Source organism: Saccopteryx bilineata, chromosome 4, assembly GCF_036850765.1.
Source record: "Saccopteryx bilineata isolate mSacBil1 chromosome 4, mSacBil1_pri_phased_curated, whole genome shotgun sequence".
In the NCBI taxonomy this organism is placed as follows: domain Eukaryota; kingdom Metazoa; phylum Chordata; class Mammalia; order Chiroptera; family Emballonuridae; genus Saccopteryx; species Saccopteryx bilineata.
The window spans coordinates 39,734,770-39,754,708 of NC_089493.1; the positions used below are offsets into that span (position 1 = coordinate 39,734,770).

The 19,939-nt window shown below is 38.8% G+C and overlaps 1 protein-coding gene across 2 annotated transcripts in view; it reads right to left on the reverse strand.

The window, feature by feature from the left end:
• Window positions 1-4,560: 4,560 nt before the first annotated feature.
• SLC38A6 (solute carrier family 38 member 6) overlaps window positions 4,561-19,939 on the reverse strand; it is an 85,820-nt gene continuing 70,441 nt past the window's right edge. For both annotated transcript variants that reach the window (XM_066276025.1, XM_066276026.1), the window contains exons 9-16: window positions 17,328-17,393; window positions 17,038-17,091; window positions 14,668-14,747; window positions 14,219-14,319; window positions 6,497-6,621; window positions 5,017-5,161; window positions 4,818-4,912; window positions 4,561-4,644 (exon numbers count right to left, since the gene is read on the reverse strand). In XM_066276025.1, the coding sequence (XP_066132122.1) occupies window positions 4,561-4,644; window positions 4,818-4,912; window positions 5,017-5,161; window positions 6,497-6,621; window positions 14,219-14,319; window positions 14,668-14,747; window positions 17,038-17,091; window positions 17,328-17,393 (750 nt within the window). The remainder of the gene's footprint in view (window positions 4,645-4,817; window positions 4,913-5,016; window positions 5,162-6,496; window positions 6,622-14,218; window positions 14,320-14,667; window positions 14,748-17,037; window positions 17,092-17,327; window positions 17,394-19,939) is intronic.

A 19,939-nucleotide genomic window follows, 5' to 3' on the forward strand; every position in this document is an offset into this window, starting at 1 on the left:
CTTGATCCTGCAAATACACAGGACAGAGAATGGAGAAGAGAAAACCCTTTTTACCTTCCAAAGAGATCTTCCAAATTCATTACCATCTCATACAATCAGAGGCGGATTTAATGGCGGGTGCACCAGGCATGTACCCTGGGCCCCAACTTCTGAAGGGGCCCACAAAACCCCAACTTTACACTTTTTTTTCTAGTGACACCAAGTTTGGTTTCATATGTGCAATTTTAACATTAATAGTATATAATATTTTTCATTTATTTAAAAACATGGTTAACATATTTTTATTTTCCCTCTCTCTCTCTTTTTTTAAAGCGGCCCAATATTTTCTTCTGCAAACAGGACCTCAACCGACCTTAATCTACCTCTACATACATACAATGTTCATACAACCTAATTCCTGGGCTCGGAAACTAATCGTTTCACTGTCAGTTGGCTATTAGACTTCCATTGAGGGGTGAACACACATTTCAAATATAAAGTAGTCCTCCTGCAGAGGACCCACTGAGAATGCAATGCATGTTTCCCAGCTGATCTCTGCTCACTTCACCCCTATCTACCCCCCCAAATGGGGGAGAAAATAGCTGTTCAAGGTGGATGCTCTATGTTTAGGTAGAAACAGAACTTGAGAGTTTGTGAAGATGATCATTTTTGAGAAGGCTGAGCATTATTTCATAACCCATTTAAATGCATATGGAAAATTTACCTGAAAATGGCTGATTTGTTTCTGCTTTCCCATTGGTGAATTACTATACTCTGATTTACAGGGTGCTGTGGGAGGAAGAAACAGCCCAGTACAGAAACAAAGAGAGCCAGTTGGGAACTGCCAGATAATAGAGAATCTGTGGTACTTCCAAGACTTCAATTCTATACCTAGATTGTGCTGACTTTCAGATTCCGCTTCTAGGTGAAAAAGAAAAAAAAACAACAACAACAAAGATTTCCAGACTGTGGGTGTTTAAAGGGCCTTCACACAGTAAATCAACCCACTGCTGCCTTATTTTCTCCGCAGCCAGACTGAAATAATACAGCACTAGCAGAGGTGTGAATTACCCCCATTCATCTTAATGGAGTGTTAACTTCAAAGGCTTGTTTTAACCATTTAAATGCTAAGCTCATGAGTAAACATTCTGTTAAAAAAAGGTACAATTTAAACATTCACCCTCAACATACGAAAGTAATTTATATTCTCAGCACTTCGTCTTCTTTTAATTTAGCAAACAAATCTCCAAGTGTTGGGAAAGTATATATTTTGTGCTTAACTTAGTTTTATTTTAAATAGTTACTACCTAATAAATTATAAACATTAAACCCATAATAAGAAAGCCCATAATTTCCCAGGAAAAATGCTGAGGAGTATTTGAACAAGATTTTCTGGTAATCCTGGTGAAGATTACCAAAACACCAGCCATCGTTTTAACTTCTTCCAAACTTGCAAGGAAAGCAGATAAGGTAGAATATTAAAGCAAAATAAAAATAAACACCTCCATATATAACTTCTCTTGATATTAACTAAGTTTTGAGCAGAGTGTTCAATAGGTTCCTTGTCCCTCTGCCAAACCTCCCATGCTCCCATCCCATGAGCAGGTGACAAATGTATTAATTGATGCCCAGCTGTCATCACACTTAACATTTGCCCCAGGGGGCATCCTTGCATCTGTTGCAGATTTAAGGTTATTTTGGTATTACTGGAGTTAGATTTATTTAAGCAGCTGAACACCTATTTGTATTTGGATCTATAATTTCATAAACAGAAAAAAAAAAGGGTACAAGAATGAGCTTCTCAGATTGATGGACTCTGGCTGACCTGGAGCCGCATGGGAGACCATGCCTGGCGGTGCCTCTGGGACCCTGCTAAGTGCCCAGTTTCAGGAAGGCATTAGGAGAGTACAGCTGGGGTAGAACTGTGGGAAAGCAAGGAAGAGAGGGCACATGGGGCCAGTTCCCCTGTGAGTGAAGGCAAGAGAAAGATTCTAAACATATTAGTTGTGCAAGATGGAAGATGAAGAAATTCCATTTTCCTGATTGAAAGCAAATTCATTTTACTGCTCCGGATAAAGGGTTGGGAGAAAGGAGATAAATATCTAATCTATGAAGGGAGCCTGTTTCAAATTGTACCTAATTTATAAAGGTCATTTAATCCTTTCAACACAACCTTGTATAATTAACTCCATCTAATACCTATGTGAAAGTGGAGGCTTAAAGAGGTTAAGTAGTTTGCCTAAACTCACTGAGATCTTAATCTAAGTCTTTCTAAACCCCAAACTTGGACTTTTTCCATTACACCATGCTGCTGAAGAAGTATCTTAACTCAAAATAGAAGTTCAGCTGTCAATTTTTCAACACATTACCTAAGTGGGAAACCAGGAGGCACCTGCAAAAGTATGGATTTCCATACATGCAAATTGGCACTTTGCATGCAATTCCCTACTTTACATGTGCACAGGGGCGAGATGATGTTTTCACTGATACACCCTGGCTCTGGTAGGAGGCTCAAGTGCCCTTTACATAGAATTCTCATGGGGAGGAGAGACCTAGCATCTGGTTTCCAACCAGAAATAAGCCACATCATTGGGAAGATTGGAATGATTTATAACCTCCAAACAAAAAATAATATAAATCATCACTATTTGTCTCTGTTTGCCAAATAGAAAGTCACATGTTTTAGTGACAAACAAAAAGGCTTAGAGAACTTTCAAATCCACAGCCAAGCATCACAGCTCTATCTCATAATGAACAACAGAGAAAAATTACAAAAGTTTCTTAGACAGGATTTGGAATCAGGGCAAAATACCAAATGGAATAATCACACAGTTTTGTTATTAGTGATTGATGTTGACAACATTAGCCCACAAGCTAAGATTCAATTTTCTATATATATAAGCTTTTAAAATTTTTTTACAGAGACAGAGAGAAAGTCAGAAAGAGGGATAGATAGGGACAGACAGGAACAGAGAGAGATGAGAAGCATCAATAATCAGTTTTTCGTTGCGACACCTTAGTTGTTCATCGACTGCTTTCTCATATGTGCCTTGACTGTGGGCCTTCAGCAGATTGAGTAACCCCTTGCTCAAGCCAGGGGGCCCAAGCTGGTGAGCTTTCTTTGCTCAAACCAGATGAGCCCGTGCTCAAGCTGGCGACCTTGGGGTCTAGAACCTGAGTCTTCCACATCCCAGTCCAATGCTCTATCCACTGCGCCACCACCTGGTCAGGCTCTATATAAGCTTAACATACTGATTTCTTTAAAAAACAAAACAAAAAATTGACTCTATTTAATAACATTAAAGACTCTGCTTCATGAAAGACATTGCTAAGAGAATAAAAAAAAACAGATTGGAAGAAAAACTTTACAAAACACATATCTGATAAAGGATCAGTATCTAAAATATACAAATGCATGTAACTCAACAATGAGAAAACTACCCAATTTAAAAAATATGCAAGAGATCTGAACCTTACCAAAGAAAATACACAGATGGCAAATAAGCACATGAAAAGATACTCAACCACATGTCATTTGGGAAATGAAAATTAAAACAACAATGAGATACAACTACACACCCATTAGAATGGCAGAAATACAAAACACTGACAGCACCAAATGCTGGGAGAGATGTGGAACAACAGGAATTTTCATTCGCTGCTGGCGGGAATGCAAAATGTTATAGCCAGTCTGGATGGCAGTTTGGCAGTTTCTTACAGGACTAAACATACTCTTATCATACGATGCAGCAATTGTGCTCTTTGGTGTTAACTCAAATAAGATGAAAACTTACATCGACACAAAAACCTGCACAGTTTTATTCAAAACTGCCACAATTTGGAAATGATCATGAGGCCCTTCAACAGGTGAACAGAAAGACAAACTGTGGTACATCCATACAACGGAATATTATCCAGTGACAAAAAGACATGAGCTATCAAGCCATGAAAAGACATGTAGGAAACCTAATTGAATATTGCTCGGTGCAAGAAGCCAGGCTGAAAGGTTAGATACTATATAATTCCAACAGCACGACACACTGGAAAAGGCTCACTGTTTCTATGAAGATAGTAAAAGGATTGTTGGATACCAATGACTGCATCAACAGTGAATCTCAATGTAAACTATGGACTTCAGTTAATAATAATGTATCAATAGTGTCTCAACAAGCATAACAATTATACCACACTAATTCAAGATGTTAATGATAATGAAAAACCATGGCTGTTTTGTGTGTGGGGGGGTGTGGAGAAATATTTAAGAACTCTGTACTTTCTGCTCAATGTTTCTGTAAAAATTAAAACTACTCTAAAAGATAAAGGCTATTAATTTTTTTAAGTAATAGACCCACAAATAAACAAAACATTGACCTAATACATTTAAGAGCATTTTGAGTTTCTCATTGTGATTCAAACTGCTCCCACTTTCCCCTACCCATTCCCATTTTATTCCACTTTTCTGATACTGTTTACAACAATGTTAGCTCTATAAAGAGGATTCTTTGAACGCGCCTTCAAGAATGACTTCTTTTTGTATAGGAGGTAAATTATTCTTCATAAGATATGAGAAAAATATATACTTTATTTATTATTAATCCAATTAAAAATGATGAGTGCTAAACTAAAATTCCCAACCAAAATTCCAAAGACAAGCAAAAAAAAGGCCTGTGGGAATAGAAAAATAAGCACAATTAGAGTATATTTAAAAAATCTCCACCCTCCCCAATAATGTACATTAAGCTCAAAATACATTTTCTTGATGTAGATAAAATAATTATAAAAGGACAAATTATTTCCTAAAATATATTCTTAAAAGAAACAAACAAAAACTAACCTACCCTAAGCTTTTTCCATGAGAGAAAATCCTCTCTGCTCAGTTTGAGATAAAATAGTCCTGGGAACACAAAAATCAAGCACGACGATGTACTGGCACCTTTAAGGGGGAAGAAAGAGAGGGTTATTGTCAGATTCAGATGTGAGGCTGGGTAACAATTATACTCATTTTATTGTGTGGGTTTTCTGAACTAGAAAACTTACCAACTACACCAAATACATTCCTAATGTCAGGAACGTATATTGCAAGTAAAACAATGATAATGTTGAGTGCTAGAGTGATCAAAAAATGGTGAATCCATGAGAATGGGAAATTGGAGAAAAACATCATCATTAAAGCTTTCCTTGCCTATAAAACATAAAGAGAAACAGATTTAAGCAATAAGAACGTGTCAAAGCCAAAATACTTGCTGAGGGGCACATGTACAGTACAGTATCCACAGTATTCCTGTCGCCTACACCACTTCGATGTCAAAAAATATAATCTATCATCTAGTGTTCATTATTCACAAATTAAGAAACATATATTTTGGTGTGAACTTCATAAAAAGTACTTTGCTTTAATTCTTGAAAAACGTTTTACAGGCCCAACCTGTGGTGGCGCAGTGGATAAAGCATTGACCTGGAATGCTGAGGTCGCTGGTTTGAATCCTGCTCTTCCCCCTTTCTCTCTCTCTCTCTCTCTCTTTCTCTGTCTCTCACTTTCCCCTCTAAAATGAATAAATACAATCTTAAAAAACAAAACAAAATACTTTTCACATACAATTTCTTTAGATTGCATCACTTTCAAAATTAACAACACTGTGATGAACTCTCAGAGAATAGTTCTCATTAAATTCAAAAGAAGAGCAAAAGGTTTAAAACAAGAAAAGGAATTACGCCATGGGAAAGAAACACCGTTTACTATATTATTCTATGTTATCTGTTTCACAGCATGTAAATATGGAAACTAGTTTGTGACACTTCCCCCTGCTAAGGCCGTAGGCAGGCAGGCGTCAGGTCCCACACATGTTTACACAGCCCCTGCTGGACTCCCGGCCCTGCAGGCTGCACAGGGAGGACGCAAAAGGCCTTAAAGGCCCAGTTCTTAAGGAACTCACTGTTTAGGAATTCAAGACATCCACACAGAAGCATTTATACCCAAAGCTTTTGTTTCCATTTTCTCAGGAATTCTTAAGATTCTTATGTATGGCAACTAAATGCAAAATGAAGGTCTGTTCTGTCCCTTAAATTATAATTCTAGAGCAAATAGAATAGTTTGGCTAAAGTTAAACTACAATGTCTATGTGAAAATAAATTTACAATAAACCAGAAGGAGCTTATTTTTGCTGACTTGACTTTTTCCTTGTCATGCACATTCTTTTGAAAACAGAATACAGAATTAAAGGGAAACAGCCCCCCAAACCTTAGAAGAACTACAGTCTCTAAATTGGAAACAATGCTGTGGGAAAGCATAAATCTAAACTAAATCTCCAAAGGCACAAATTAGCACAGTGGTTGGTTCACTGTTAGTTTTGTGCTTTCTTGGGGCTGTATGCAAGTATAAGGTCTTTGATCAATTACTTGACAAATGAATAAGATATACAAGACTAGATGGGATTCAAACATTCTAGTCTGCAAAGAATTAGTGTTGCCACATTAGGGAGCTGCTACCCCAAGCAACAAAACCTTTAAGAGTACTTACAGGGAAGTGGATTAGAGGGACTGTCAAAAGCACAGCAAACAGTATGCATAACTTCACAGTCCTGACAACAACATCATGTGGCAAGTATTTACCATAATCTTGAAGTATATCAGACGCCACTTTGTCTGTAAATTTCAAAAAGAAAATAACAATAAGGATCACATTATAAACTACTAAGACATCAATAACAGCAAAATTATTTTCCTTTGCACAAATGGATTTTCTCAGATTTGGGGTTCCCAGTACCCAACTGCTCTCTGGTTTTTTTTCTCTCCTATGAAACACAGAGATGTTAAATACCTTCTTGAAACCTACAGTCTCTTCCTTTAATGAAAGTATAAATTAGCACAAGCAGAACCTAAATTATGACAATAAATATATATCTATATTAGCCTGACCAGATGGTGGTGCAGTGGATAGAGCACCGACCTGGGATGCTGAGGACCTAGGTTCAAAACCCTGAGGTCACCGGCTTGAGCATGGGTTCACCCAGCTTGAGTGTGGGATCACAGACATGACTCTATGGTCACTGGCTTGAGCCCAAAGGTCACTAGCTTGAAGCTCAACATTACTGGCTTGACGCCAAGGTCGCTGGATTGAGCAAGGGGTCATTGGCTCAGTTGGAGCCCCCTGGTCAAGTCATGTATGAGAAAGCAATCAATGAACAACTAAAGTACTGCAACATATATAAAAAATACCTCTCTAGAACTTTTCCACAATCTGAAGGTTTTGCACATTTATGTTGTTTGTTTTGTAAAGTGTTTTCATGTGTACTACTGACTTTGGTCTGTATGAAAACAATATAAGATTGGTAGGTGGGGTAAAAAATAGAAATGAGTTGCCTAAGATCACATGACTTACAGGGACAGAGCTGGCACAGCTCCACATCCAATTTTTCTTTTGGTGCCAAAGCCAGTCCCTTTTTCTCAATACCGCAATGTTTTCTAGACCCTCACAGAGCTGTGTGCATGCTGCCTGTTTCCTCATCATCTCCTCTGTAGATTCATCTTTCATAAATGTTTTAGGGAACTGGCTTACTCAGCAAGCCAGTGTGGTAGCCAGGGACAGAATTTGATCATGCCAACTGTGCCTTGCTCCATGGTGTTCTTTCATTCTCACACATTTTCCATACCCCAAGCCAGACAGAGGGTATTCAAGGGCACTGCATATCACTTTCTTGTAGGGAAAGATCAATTTATACTTAGAATAGAATGGTGCTTTTTAATTTATGTGTGGACATTTTGGAAAAGTTGTTTTGGAGGAAATAAGAAATCAAACACACCTCTGTCTTCAAGGATCTTAAAATTTAAAGGGCAGATAAGATGAATACACACATAACAATGTATAAACACAGATACACACGCAAGTGGAGGAAGAAGGTCTAACAAATAGCTACAGTGATTCTGAACAGAAAAGGAAAACAGGGCTCTGGGATGTGCAAGAAAGAACTCCAGGAAGGCTGGGGGAGAGTCATCAGGATACAGGGGGTGGCAGGATGGTACAGGGGCTTGAATTCTGGAACCACACAGAAGAATGTTGAAATACTACCACTTAATAGCAAATTAACTTGTCTGAATCTCTTAGTTCTTCCATCTGTAAAACGGAGACAAAAGCATATTGACTGATGGAGTTACTGAGAGCATTAAATGAATTAATGTGTGTGTGCTAACACTCAAAGATGTGGGGGATGAGAGTCCAGGAGCGAGACTCAGCACAGCAGAAGTCCTGAGGTAAGCAGAGGGAATACGCAGCTGAGAAAATGTGCATACCGGGAGAACCACGATGGCTAACATAGAGTGTGCTGTGGTGTAAAGGGCAGTAAGTGATACGGCCGGAAATGCATTTAAGACCCGGCAATGGAACTCTTCCTTCATAGGGTTTGGACTCAATCTGGTAGGCCACGGAGACGCAATGGCTTATGAAGAGTAGTGTACTATGATCTGAACTAAGTAGGAGGCCAGACAGGGAGAAAAAGAGACCCAAAACAGGGATAACAGAAGACAGCTGTCACAATCACTGGGAGGTAGGAGGATCTGCACTAGACTAGTGATAATGGAAAGAGGAGAGACTAGTTGTCTAAATTATCAAAGACATACTTTATACACAGTGTGGGACTATGGACTAAGTAGGAGATTAAAGTCAGACTCTATTCTCAAATCGGTGAGACACTTGTGAGTTTTGGAGAAATATGGCAAACTACTTTATTCTCACTTTCTGAATTGTTAACACTTATTGCTTAACAACCTTGTAGTCTTTAAACGGTGTCTGGCCACTACGCAACATTGGGGCACTGGCCTGGCTCACCAGAGGACCACTTTTTTTCCCTCTCTTCCCTTAAAATGCTTTAACATCTGTAATAAGAGCCAATATTAGCAATCTAGGTACCTAGTTATAGGTCTCTTTAATCTGACAAAATTTAAGTATTAACTAAGCCTTGGTGGATGGGGAGCAGTGGATGAAAGAATGCCAAGCAGTTCCTGAAGCCTGAAGAACTCGATTTATTACATATTCAAAATATCTGTTACATGTCCACTTTCTACTTTCCCAGGATTAAAACCTTCCTCCCGAGCCCCTCAGTTCTGTGTTCTTAGCTGAGTCTTACCATATGTAAGTTATAGAGTACAACACACTTCTGTGGATTCAGACAAATCTCTACAAATCTCTGTGAGGGCCTGACAGTGATCGCTGCGAGTTACATGTGCTATTGAAGTCAGGAGCCTGTCCTGTTTAATTCACATTGTCAAACTGGGTAGGAAGTTTATCAACATTACCAGAGAGCAGCAGAAGGACCACTGGATTAGTATTCAGGAGCCCTACTACCAATTGTGTGACAGGTCACTTCACTCTCTGGACTTTAGTTGCTCATCCATAAAATAAATTGAAACCTTAACTTCTGATGAGCCATTTTGATTAAGGGCTCAGGTTCAATTAGCAATTTATTTCCAGAAGACTGAGCACTACTGTTGTCCAGATAGAAATATGCCATAAAATATTTTCCCTGGTCATGATTAACAACCCCAAAACGAAACACTGTGAACAGCAAATGAGTATCTGAATCTTCCTCTGTCTTTGGAGACCTTTCTTTCTTTTTTTTTCTCTCTCTCTCTTTCTCTTTCTTTCTTTCTCTCTCTCTCTTTCCCCCTCCCTCCCTCCCTCCCTCTCTCCCTCTCCCCCCTCCCTCCCTCTCCCCTCTCTTCCTTCTTTCTTTCTCTTTATTAAGTGAGAGGCAGGGAAGCAGGGAGACAGAGACAGACTCCCACATGAGCCCTGACCGGGATCTACCTGGCAAGCCTCCTACAGGGCTATGCTCTGCCCATTTGGGGTCGCTGCTTTGTTGTTCAGCAACTAAGCTATTTCAGAGCCTGAGGCGAGGCCATGGAGACATCCTCAGCACCCAGGACCAAATTGTTCAAACCATTTGAGCCATGGCTGCAGGAGAGAAAGAGAGAGAGATAGAGAGAAGGGGAAGGATGGAGAAGCAGATGGTCACTTCTCTGTGCCCTGCCTGGAAATCTAACACAGGACTTCCACACACAGGGACAATGCTCTACCACTGAACCAACCAGCCAGGGATGAGAATTTACTTCCCTCCCTCCCTCCCTCCCTCCCTTCCTTATCTATCTGTCACCTTTCTGCATACCTACCTATCTACCATGTGATTTTTCTTAGATGTGTATTTCTACATTAAATAAAATATAGACTCTGAAGAATCTGCATTGGCGGAGAAAGGTTAAGTCAAAGACAATATAACAACTTTTTTGAAAATCAGGAAAATTTCTGTGAGGTAAACATTATATTTACATGATGAAAATGTGTTCAAACATCAGTAGCTAGAGGGACAGATGGAACGATAAGACAGACCAAGATAGATAGATAGATAGATAGATAGATAGATAGATAGATATAGATAGATATAGATAGATATAGATAGATGATAGATAGATGGAAAGAAAGATGCATAAAACTTAAGTGAGCCAGGTTTTTCTAAAAATCCACCTTTACAAAAACTTGGAATGAAGGAAATCTGAGTTCCACACCATAATTCCTGAGGATGCAGCACAGTGGCAAAGGCATTGACTTTGGAGAAAGAATTGGATTCAAATCACAACTTATTATTTATTAGCTGGCCAAATTACTCAACCTATATGAACCGATACTTTGCAGAGTTGTTATAAGGAGTAAGCTAGGCAATGCATATAAAACACCCAGCACTTACATAATAAATACTAGCTCCAAAATGTGTTCCTCTACTTCCCTTTCAATTTAATGCAGCTCCTAAAGCATCTCATAGCAACTTATGTAACTATTTCTCAGCTATCCTGAAAATGGGAGGCCATTTGATGTTTCTGTTTATAGAAATAGAAATAATATAAACGTATTTATTTAAATAGATAGCTCTATTTATCCATAGGGGAAAAAAGGAGGTCCATTTTTTTAGACTTTTTAATTTCAATGTTGAAGACCTCTAAATAAAATGGTATTTGTGTCAGGTAACAGTTTTAATTTAGAAAAGTATACCATCACTGCTATACTAAGTTTTGGCTGAATTCCAAATTCAGCTGATATAAAAAAGTCTTACTAAGCTCAAGTCTGTACAAAAACTAAAAATCCCAACAATCAAAAATAGAACTTATAGGCCCTGGCCGGTTGGCTCAGTGGTAGAGCGTCGGCCTGGCGTGTGGAAGTCCTGGGTTCGATTCCCGGCCAGGGCATACAGGAGAGGCACCCATCTGCTTCTCCACCCCTCCCCCTCTCCTTCCTCTCTGTCTCTCTCTTCCCCTCCCGCAGCCGAGGCTCCATTGGAGCAAAGATGGCCCGGGCGCTGGGGATGGCTCCTTGGCCTCTGCCCCAGGCGCTAGAGTGGCTCTGGCGGGACAGAGCGACATCCCGGATGGGCAGAGCATCGCCCCTGGTGGGCGTGCCGGGTGGATCCCGGTCGGGCGCATGTGGGAGTCTGTCTGACTGCCTCCCCGTTTCCAGCTTCAGAAAAAAAAAAAAAAATAGAATTTATATATTTCAAGAATTTTGGTTCATTAGCAATGATCAAAAAAGCTTTGCAATCTGTTTTAACTTTCTTTGTAGTGTATCCAATGGGGTACCACACTCATGTTGGAAAGGGTGCTCTTTCCGATGGTGTGCACAGAGCACCACTCTTATCCTACAACGGTGTGAAAATGCAAGAGCTGCTTTTGATTAATAAGTGACCTTTACAACTGTTGAAATAACAGAGATAGCAAGAAAAGGACTATATAGAGCAATTATAATTGTTTTACACATTGAAAACTCCAAGATAATACTAACAACATAGACTGAAAATGTACTAAAGATAGTAAGAAGAGAAGTAAAGTGCTGAAAACAGAGCATCTGTAATCATGCAATCATGACCACAGTGATAACACCGTCAGGAGCTGCTTCCCTTTGTGAAAGAATGCTATGCGCAAGACACTGTAATAGGCATTTTACACATAACTCATTACCTCTTCAAGACAACTCTATGCAACTATCCCCAGGCTACACATGAGGAGATGAAGATACTATAAGGTGAAGTACCCTGTTCAAGGTCACATAGCTAGTTAGAGCAGAGTAGTTATTTAAATCATATTTCTTGGATTTCAAAATCCATACTCTTTCCACCAGGCTTAGGAAAGGTAGCTGTGCAAGTAAATGTTATACAAAATCTTGTCAGACGTGAACAAACCCTGAGAGATAAGCAAAGCTCCATGACCAGTCATCGTGGATGCCTGAAACCTGGAACGTGCACAAGGCTACCGCCTGGGAAATCAGAGTCATAACAGCTAACTCTCACCAAAGTAGTAACAGCCGTTTACTTCCGGCGTTGTAAGAAAGCATTCAGAAACTGAAGAGTGTACTGAAGGGTTTGACAAATTGAGTTTAATTTGTTATAATGTGTTTGCTTGCAAATTAAACAAGTATGTTTGCAAATTAAACAAAAGAGCTCACAGTTGTTTTAATCCTGTTCTAGACTTTTAAGTTTTATTTTATTTATTTATTTATTTATTTTTAGAGAGGAGAGAGAGAGGGAGAGAGAGAGACAGGGAGAGAGAGGAGAGACAGAGAGAGAGAAGGGGGGAGGAGCAGGAAGCATCAACTCCCATATGTGCCTTGGCCAGGCAAGCCCAGGGTTTCAAACCGGCGACCTCAGCATTTCCAGGTCGATGCTTTATCCACTGCGCCACCACAGGTCAGGCAGAGGTTCTTATCAGAAGAGAAAAAAAAACATATATCAAGCAGCCAATTTATCAAAACTAAATAAAAGAAATATTTAATTTTATTTATGAACTTAAAAGGATCGTTTAAAAAAACAACTATGGAGTAAGGTCCTGGCGCACCATGGAATGCACACTGTTGAATTGCGTGAATTGAGACTAGAGATCTCTGACATGTACTTATACAACTAGAGTTCAGTGTAAAACTCTTTCTCAACTTGTTCTTTTGCGGTTAAGATGACTGATTCTCCTAAACTGTTGAGTCTAATATAGAGAATAAGACTTATTCTAAAATAACTTTTAAAAATAAAATCATGGCCCTGGCCAGTTGGCTCAGTGGTAGAATGTCGGACCCAGAATGTAGATGTCCTGGGTTTGATTTCTGGTCAGAGCACAAAGGAGAAGTAACTATCTGCTTCTCTATCCCTCCTGTCCCCCTTCTCTCTCTCTCTCTCTCTTCTCCTCCCACAGCCATGGCTTGATTGGTTCAAGCACATCTACCTTAGGTGCTAAAAACAGTTTCATTGCCAGTTGCCCTAGATGGGTTGAGCATCAGCCCCAGATGGGGGTTGCCAGGGGATCCTGGTCCAGGAGCATGCAGGAATCTGTCTATCTCCCCTCCTCTCTCTTGGAAAATAAGAAGAAAAATAAAAATAAAAATACAATTATTATTGGCTCTGGCCGGGTGGCTCAGTGGATAGAGTGTCATTCCAGCATGCTAAGGTCATGGGTTTGATCCTCAGTCCGGGCACGTATCAGAAGCAACTAAATGGAATAACTAAGTGGAACAATGAGTTGATGTTTCTCTCTCCCCCTAACCATCTCTCTTTCTCTCTCTCAAATCAATAGAAAAATTTAAAAATAAATTAAAAATAAGCATTATTGTGCATTTTTTCTTGTAGAAAAACATCAATGTCCCTAAGCCTAAGGTTTTATTCAAATGTTTAAGAACAAAGTTATTGCCTGACTGGGCGGTGGCGCAGTGGATAGAGCGTCGGACTGGGATGCGGAAGACCCAGGTTCGAGACCCCGAGGTCGCCAGCTTGAGCGTGGGCTCATCTGGTTTGAGCAAAAGCTCACCAGCTTGGACCCAAGGTCGCTGGCTTGAGCAAGGGGTTACTCGGTCTGCTGAAGGCCCGCGATCAAGGCACATATGAGAGAGCAATTAAGGTGTCGCAACGAAAAACTGATGATTGATGCTTCTCATCTCTCTCCGTTCCTGTCTGTCTGTCCCTATCTATCCCTTTCTCTGACTCTCTCTCTGTAAAAAAAAAGAACAAAGTTATTAACCTTGAACTTGATCTACCTTTATAAGAGAAAGAAAATGAATTCTTTAAGGCCCATAAAGTCACCTCCATATTGCAGTGAATTCTGGCAGCCTGAACAAATTAACTTACTAATGAAAGGCAGAAACAAACTCCATATTCAAGTGTGAGACCAACTATATAACAATATATTTTGTCATATATATATATATATTAAATAATATCCTTACCATAAAAAGTGAGGTACCCAAAGAGTGCTGATATAAAATAAATAAGAAAACTTAAAGCAATTGCTGTATTGGTCACATTCTGCATTCTTTTCTTTGAAGGGCTAAAAGACAAAATGACAAGAGTAGAATCAGTGATCTGTATTATATTGATACAAACAAGTATCTCCCAAGCTAGCCAAAAAGATTCTTTAATCACTCAAGACCTAGTTTATTAATTATTATACACTAGAATTTCTGATTTGAAATTACTGCACAAAGATTACACTTCCAGGAAACATTCTCAATTTGGATGAAACTAACTCTCAGTTATTTCATTTTGTTTTAACTAACATTTAGAATCCATTGATGGGAAGGCAGAATTCATAAAAGAGAATGTCATTCAATCTGAAAGTCCTAGGAGTAAAAAGGCATACTTGATACATTTAAAATATTCCAGGATTCGAAGGTACCTTTGAAGTTCACAGTATATGGGCAATATTGAGGTATGGCAGAGAAATGAGAAAGCCATGGTTGGTATGGCATATGCGCTCTGAAAAATAATGTTAAAAGACAAAATTATTAAATGCTACCCTGTTGAAACCACTATTTCATTTAACAGTTTATTTCATTTTTCATAGATCTTCTCTATAAAATAAGGGTGTTGTTTTTTAAAAGACAGACACAATTATGGTCACCAGCAAATCTTTTTTCCTTAATAGATGGGTTGCCTATAATATAGTTAGATTCGAACTGGCAGTCTCTGAGCTCTGGGATGATGCTCCAACCAACTGAGCTATCTGGCCAGGGCTTTATTTTTATCGAGTTGTAGAGAGACAGAGAGAGGAAGGGAGAGAGAGGAAGGGGGGAAGGGAAGCATTTGTTGTTCCATTTAGTCATGGATTTTTTGGTTGCTTCTCATGTGTGCCCTGACCAGGGATCGAACCCTCAACTTTGTTGTTTTGAGACAACGCTCTTAACCTACTGAGCTAACTGACTAGGGCCTAGCCAGATATTTCTTGGCAGCCTTCTATACCATGTTACTTTTATTATAATCATTGCTGCTTGCACATTATTTGAGTAAAATAAAAATAACAGGTGAGATAAGTTATAGTTAGGTAAGATTCAAAATAATAGCATTTTCGAAAAAGTCTTATTATAAATTTCAGTCTTTCCTAATGTATGCACTAGGAAACTTAAATACATCTTACTACTCTAAGCAGAAATAATCATTAATGTTTTGAACCTGCTTATACCAGCCCAATCCAAGGAACTATCACCAATTTAATCCAAGGGAATAATGAAAATATTAATCACATATTAGCATCTTTGCCTAGGTTCTCGTTCCATAAGAATGACCATAATTTATTCTAGACTGGAAAATTCTTAGAGATTCATTAGAATATACAAACACGACTATTTTTTAAACAGAAAACATTTTTTTCTTTTTCACTGAATTTACTGGAGTGATATTGGATAATTAAATTATATAGGTTTCAGGTGTGCAATTCTATAATACATGTTGCACTGTGTGTTCACCACTCCAAGTCAAGTCTCCTCCCATCATCATTTACCCCCCTGCCCTCTTCTACCTCCCCTAGCCCTTTTTAAATTAGAATATTTAAGAGTGATAGGTAGTTAAAAAGGAAACAAGTTACCGTGTAAATGAAAAGACTGTTTCTACAAAATGGATGGTGATGATTTACTTTCTTTTCTCTATTTGGAAAAGAACAAGAATTCTCTTACTAACTTCAGGCTCTTCAGCAAAAGAAGTTCCAGATGACTGAAGACCTATCTTGGGACATAATCTCCTCAAATATTTGAAGGGAACTGGGAGGAAGGAAAGCTGTAGTGTTTCCTGAGGCTGGATTAGGGGGATGAGACTTTAATTCACAAATTCCCTTTCATATATTGTTCAATTTCCTGGCTTGTCAATTACCCTACCTAGATCTTTAAGGCACAAGGAGGCCTTTACCATATAAAGATGTGCGAACCTCCTTTGTGGGGCCAGAGAGACATTTCCCACATAAAAACTGCAGATAAAAAGGAAAATTCCGCATGGAGGAGATACTGCACTAAGATGCTACACTGACAGAGTTGTACATGAATGGAGGGGATTCCGGTATCTGGAACCTGTATTTCAGCAGAATCAAGAAGTGTAGATGAAGAAACTTACAATGACAGACTTTTAGCTCTCCCAGAATGGTGGGGATCACCCAGATCCCAGCTCCTGTCTCCTCTGTTGGTGCCCGGGGGCTCTTACAGGCATTTTCAGTATCCTAGGCTCTTGGAGAAGGCAAGGGGACTTGGTCTTCTAGTTTCCACTGAATTTCCACAGACTTCAACTCTGGAATGTCTGCCAGAAGACACACTGGCAGTGCTCAGCTGCGGGCCCAATGATGAGGCTGTTGAGCTACAGACCAAGGTTCTACTCACAAGGGAGGAGTTTTTGATATAATTGGCTATTTAGCTTTACAAGTCCAGAGGGCAACAGGAAGTCTGTATCCACAGAGGACCTTATTGGCCAGACCAGACATTTAGTAAATCTGTTCTTTTAGGCAGTTGCCCATTTAAAACAGGCTCCATTTAAAAGCATGCCAAAAAAAAAAAAAAAAGAAAAAAAAGAAAAAAAGAAAAAAAGAAAAAAAGAAAAGGTGGCTGTTTCATAATAGGCCACCCTGTGTTAAATAATATTATTCTTCTGGTAGGCAACCCTATACTTAGCACTTTCATGAAAATTAATTAGTTACAGGTACAAAGACCTAAGAGACCCTGTTACACAAATCTCTTAAAACTTGAAATGTGAAAAATCAACCAAAAGTATCTGTTAATAACTTACACACCTCTTTGGAGAAATGAAAGAGCTTTGGTTTACAATCATCTGTAGCATTTGAAATCTGTTTAAGAGAATTGAGGGGAAAAAGAGAAACCAACAGTCATTAAAAGTCAGAATACATCAACAAACATGATTAATTTATTATTACTAGGCTTTCAAATAAAAATATTTCAAAACAAAGTTCCAAAATGCAATATAGCCATTACTTTTCTATTAGGAAAAAAGACATTAGTCTGATTTTTGTTTTCTTTTTAGCTTAAAATAAAAAGAAACTGCAAAAAAAATATAAACTATTACCTGGAAGTATTGCTCTATACAATTTAATGTCAGAGGGCAAGGGATGGCCCATTTTTTAATTACTATCTGTAAGAAAAAGTAGAATCAATACTCAGATTATTTCTCATAAAGTTATAACAAGAAATTGATTTCAAATACATCATCATTATACATATATAATATTTCAATTAATCTCACACCATGCCAAGTCAATATGCTACCTAACTGAAGATCCTTTGCACGTATGATTTTTCCCAGTCAGCTTGGAGTCACCTATGGTGAGGGTGAGGTCGCGTGCTATCTATCTGTTTAGCGGGGATCTCCCCTATTAGAGACTGAGAGTACTCTCATGTTATCTCTCAAAGTTCCAACAGCATCAAGGCATTAAAAAAGGTGCTCCTCGAAATAGGATCATGATGTTTTTAGTGACAATGGTACAAGAGTTTGGTTATTTGTGGGCCTGCCACCAGTAGCAGATAGAGAAATGTTAGTAGCTGTTTTGGAAATGGCCATAGGCAGAGAAGACTGACTGCCTTTATACGACAAAAGATGAGCTCAGAGATTTCTGATATATAAGTACTGTCCCTCGTTACTTTGTTCAGATTTATATTACTGTCAGTGACTGTGGATAAAGCTGGCTAAGAATAAGAGCACACAGCTAGGGGATGCCGGCTGTAAAAAACAAATTGAAACAAATTTTCTAAAATTCAGAGGGCTGCCATTTCCCAGAAATAATCAATAAAAATGTTTCAGGATTTTACTCTTAATTGTGGCCATCCTGTTCCTAGACCTATAGTTGTGGTTGTGTCAACATTGCCATTGTTGCCCTTGTTTCAGGGCACAGAATCACTCTGTAAATATTGGCTCCAGGCTGAAACCCAGCACACAAAGGGGCAACGGAGAATAAAGGGAGCATCTGTCCTTTGCAGGAGACCAACGAGTAAATACCGTTCTTATTCCTGTTTCTATTTAGTATTTATCTAGCTTTGGACTTAAACGAATTCAACAGAGATTTTACATAGTGATAAAACAAATCTAAGGAAAACATATACTTTTAGGATTATGTTAATGAGTAAACTAAAGAATGACTTTTAATTAAAACTCTCCCCAAGGGGGAAGCGGGAAGAATTATAATGATAAACTAGGCAAATTGCTTTGACATTTCTAGATAAGTTTTCAATATGCAATAATAACTGGTCAATTTACCAAGAGAAAAGGAAAAAAAACAAAACAAAACACAAGTGACAATCTCATCATCTTTTTCTTGGTATGTTTTCAAAAAAAGGATGAGGATGAGTGGGGCAGAAGCTAGAAAGCAAGGCTGTGACTGGTCTCTCTTCAGCCCTGCTCCAAGTTCAGTCTTTCATTCCCCTTCCTAACAGGGCTGCTGGTGGCGGCTACAGCCATCCACTGAGCATCTGTTGTGTAACAGCTACTGCGATAAGGTCGGTCTGTGAGCTACCTCATTTACTTTATCAGCTGTTGTCACTAGGCTTGCAAATCAAAATATTTCAAAAACAATGCTCTATAATGCAATAGAATCATTATTTTTTCATTAACTAGAAAAAATCATTAGCAACCTGATTTTATATTAAAACAACATTAGTTACTACAGCTAATTTATCTGCAGAGATCTGTCGCGATCCCGAGCCCACAGAGTGGGTGGAGTGGATAGAAGTGACGTCCTATAAAGCAGTGGTCCCCAACCCCCCGGGCCGCGGACCAGTACCGCTCTGTGGGCCATTTGGTACCGGTCCGCAGAGAAAGAATAAATAACTTACATTATTTCCATTTTATTTATATTTAAGTCTGAACGATGTTTTATTTTTAAAAAATGACCAGATTCCCTCTGTTACATCCGTCTAAGACTCACTCTTGATGCTTGTCTCGGTCACGTGATACATTTATCCGTCCCACCCTAAAGGCCGGTCCGTGAAAATATTTTCTGACATTAAGCCAGTCTGTGGCCCAAAAAAGGTTGGGGACCACTGCTATAAAGCACAGGTACAGAACAGGAATAGAAAATTACCCAACAACCAAGAGCAGCAGGGAGTCCTCGCTCTGGGTGAAGACAGAACATGGTGAGAAGATAATTCCAGGGTTAGAAAGACAGAGGGAAAACAATGATTACAAGTTAAAAATGCTTTTCATTTGCACTAAAGGCCTTTCCTTCACTTTGTCCCCATCTTTCTCATCTCCCAAAGCTCGGCTCAAGTTTTATTTCCTTCCACCTGCTTCTTTACTCTAGCCCTCCATGATCCTTCTCTCCTCTCAACTCCTGAAGTTCTTATTCTGCAGCAAATAAATCAACACCTAATTATGTGCTGCCTATACTATTCTCTACTTTTTCCTAATAAATTTATGTTATCTCACCTACCAGATTGATAGATCCTTAAGAGTTGTGTCCAGGTTAAACTCCCATATGCCTTACAGTGCTCAGTTGAGGGAAAATTTCTGATTAAAATTCATCCAAATAGTGCTCGATTTTGATTTCTGACTTATTAAAATATTACTTAGAATACTGTACTCAAAATGGAATTTTTAAAAAGAATGGAAATACATTCGTTCTAAAATGGACCAAAAAAGGCAAATCCATCCGGCTGCTGCCATTCTAAGTCACCGCTAAAATATTT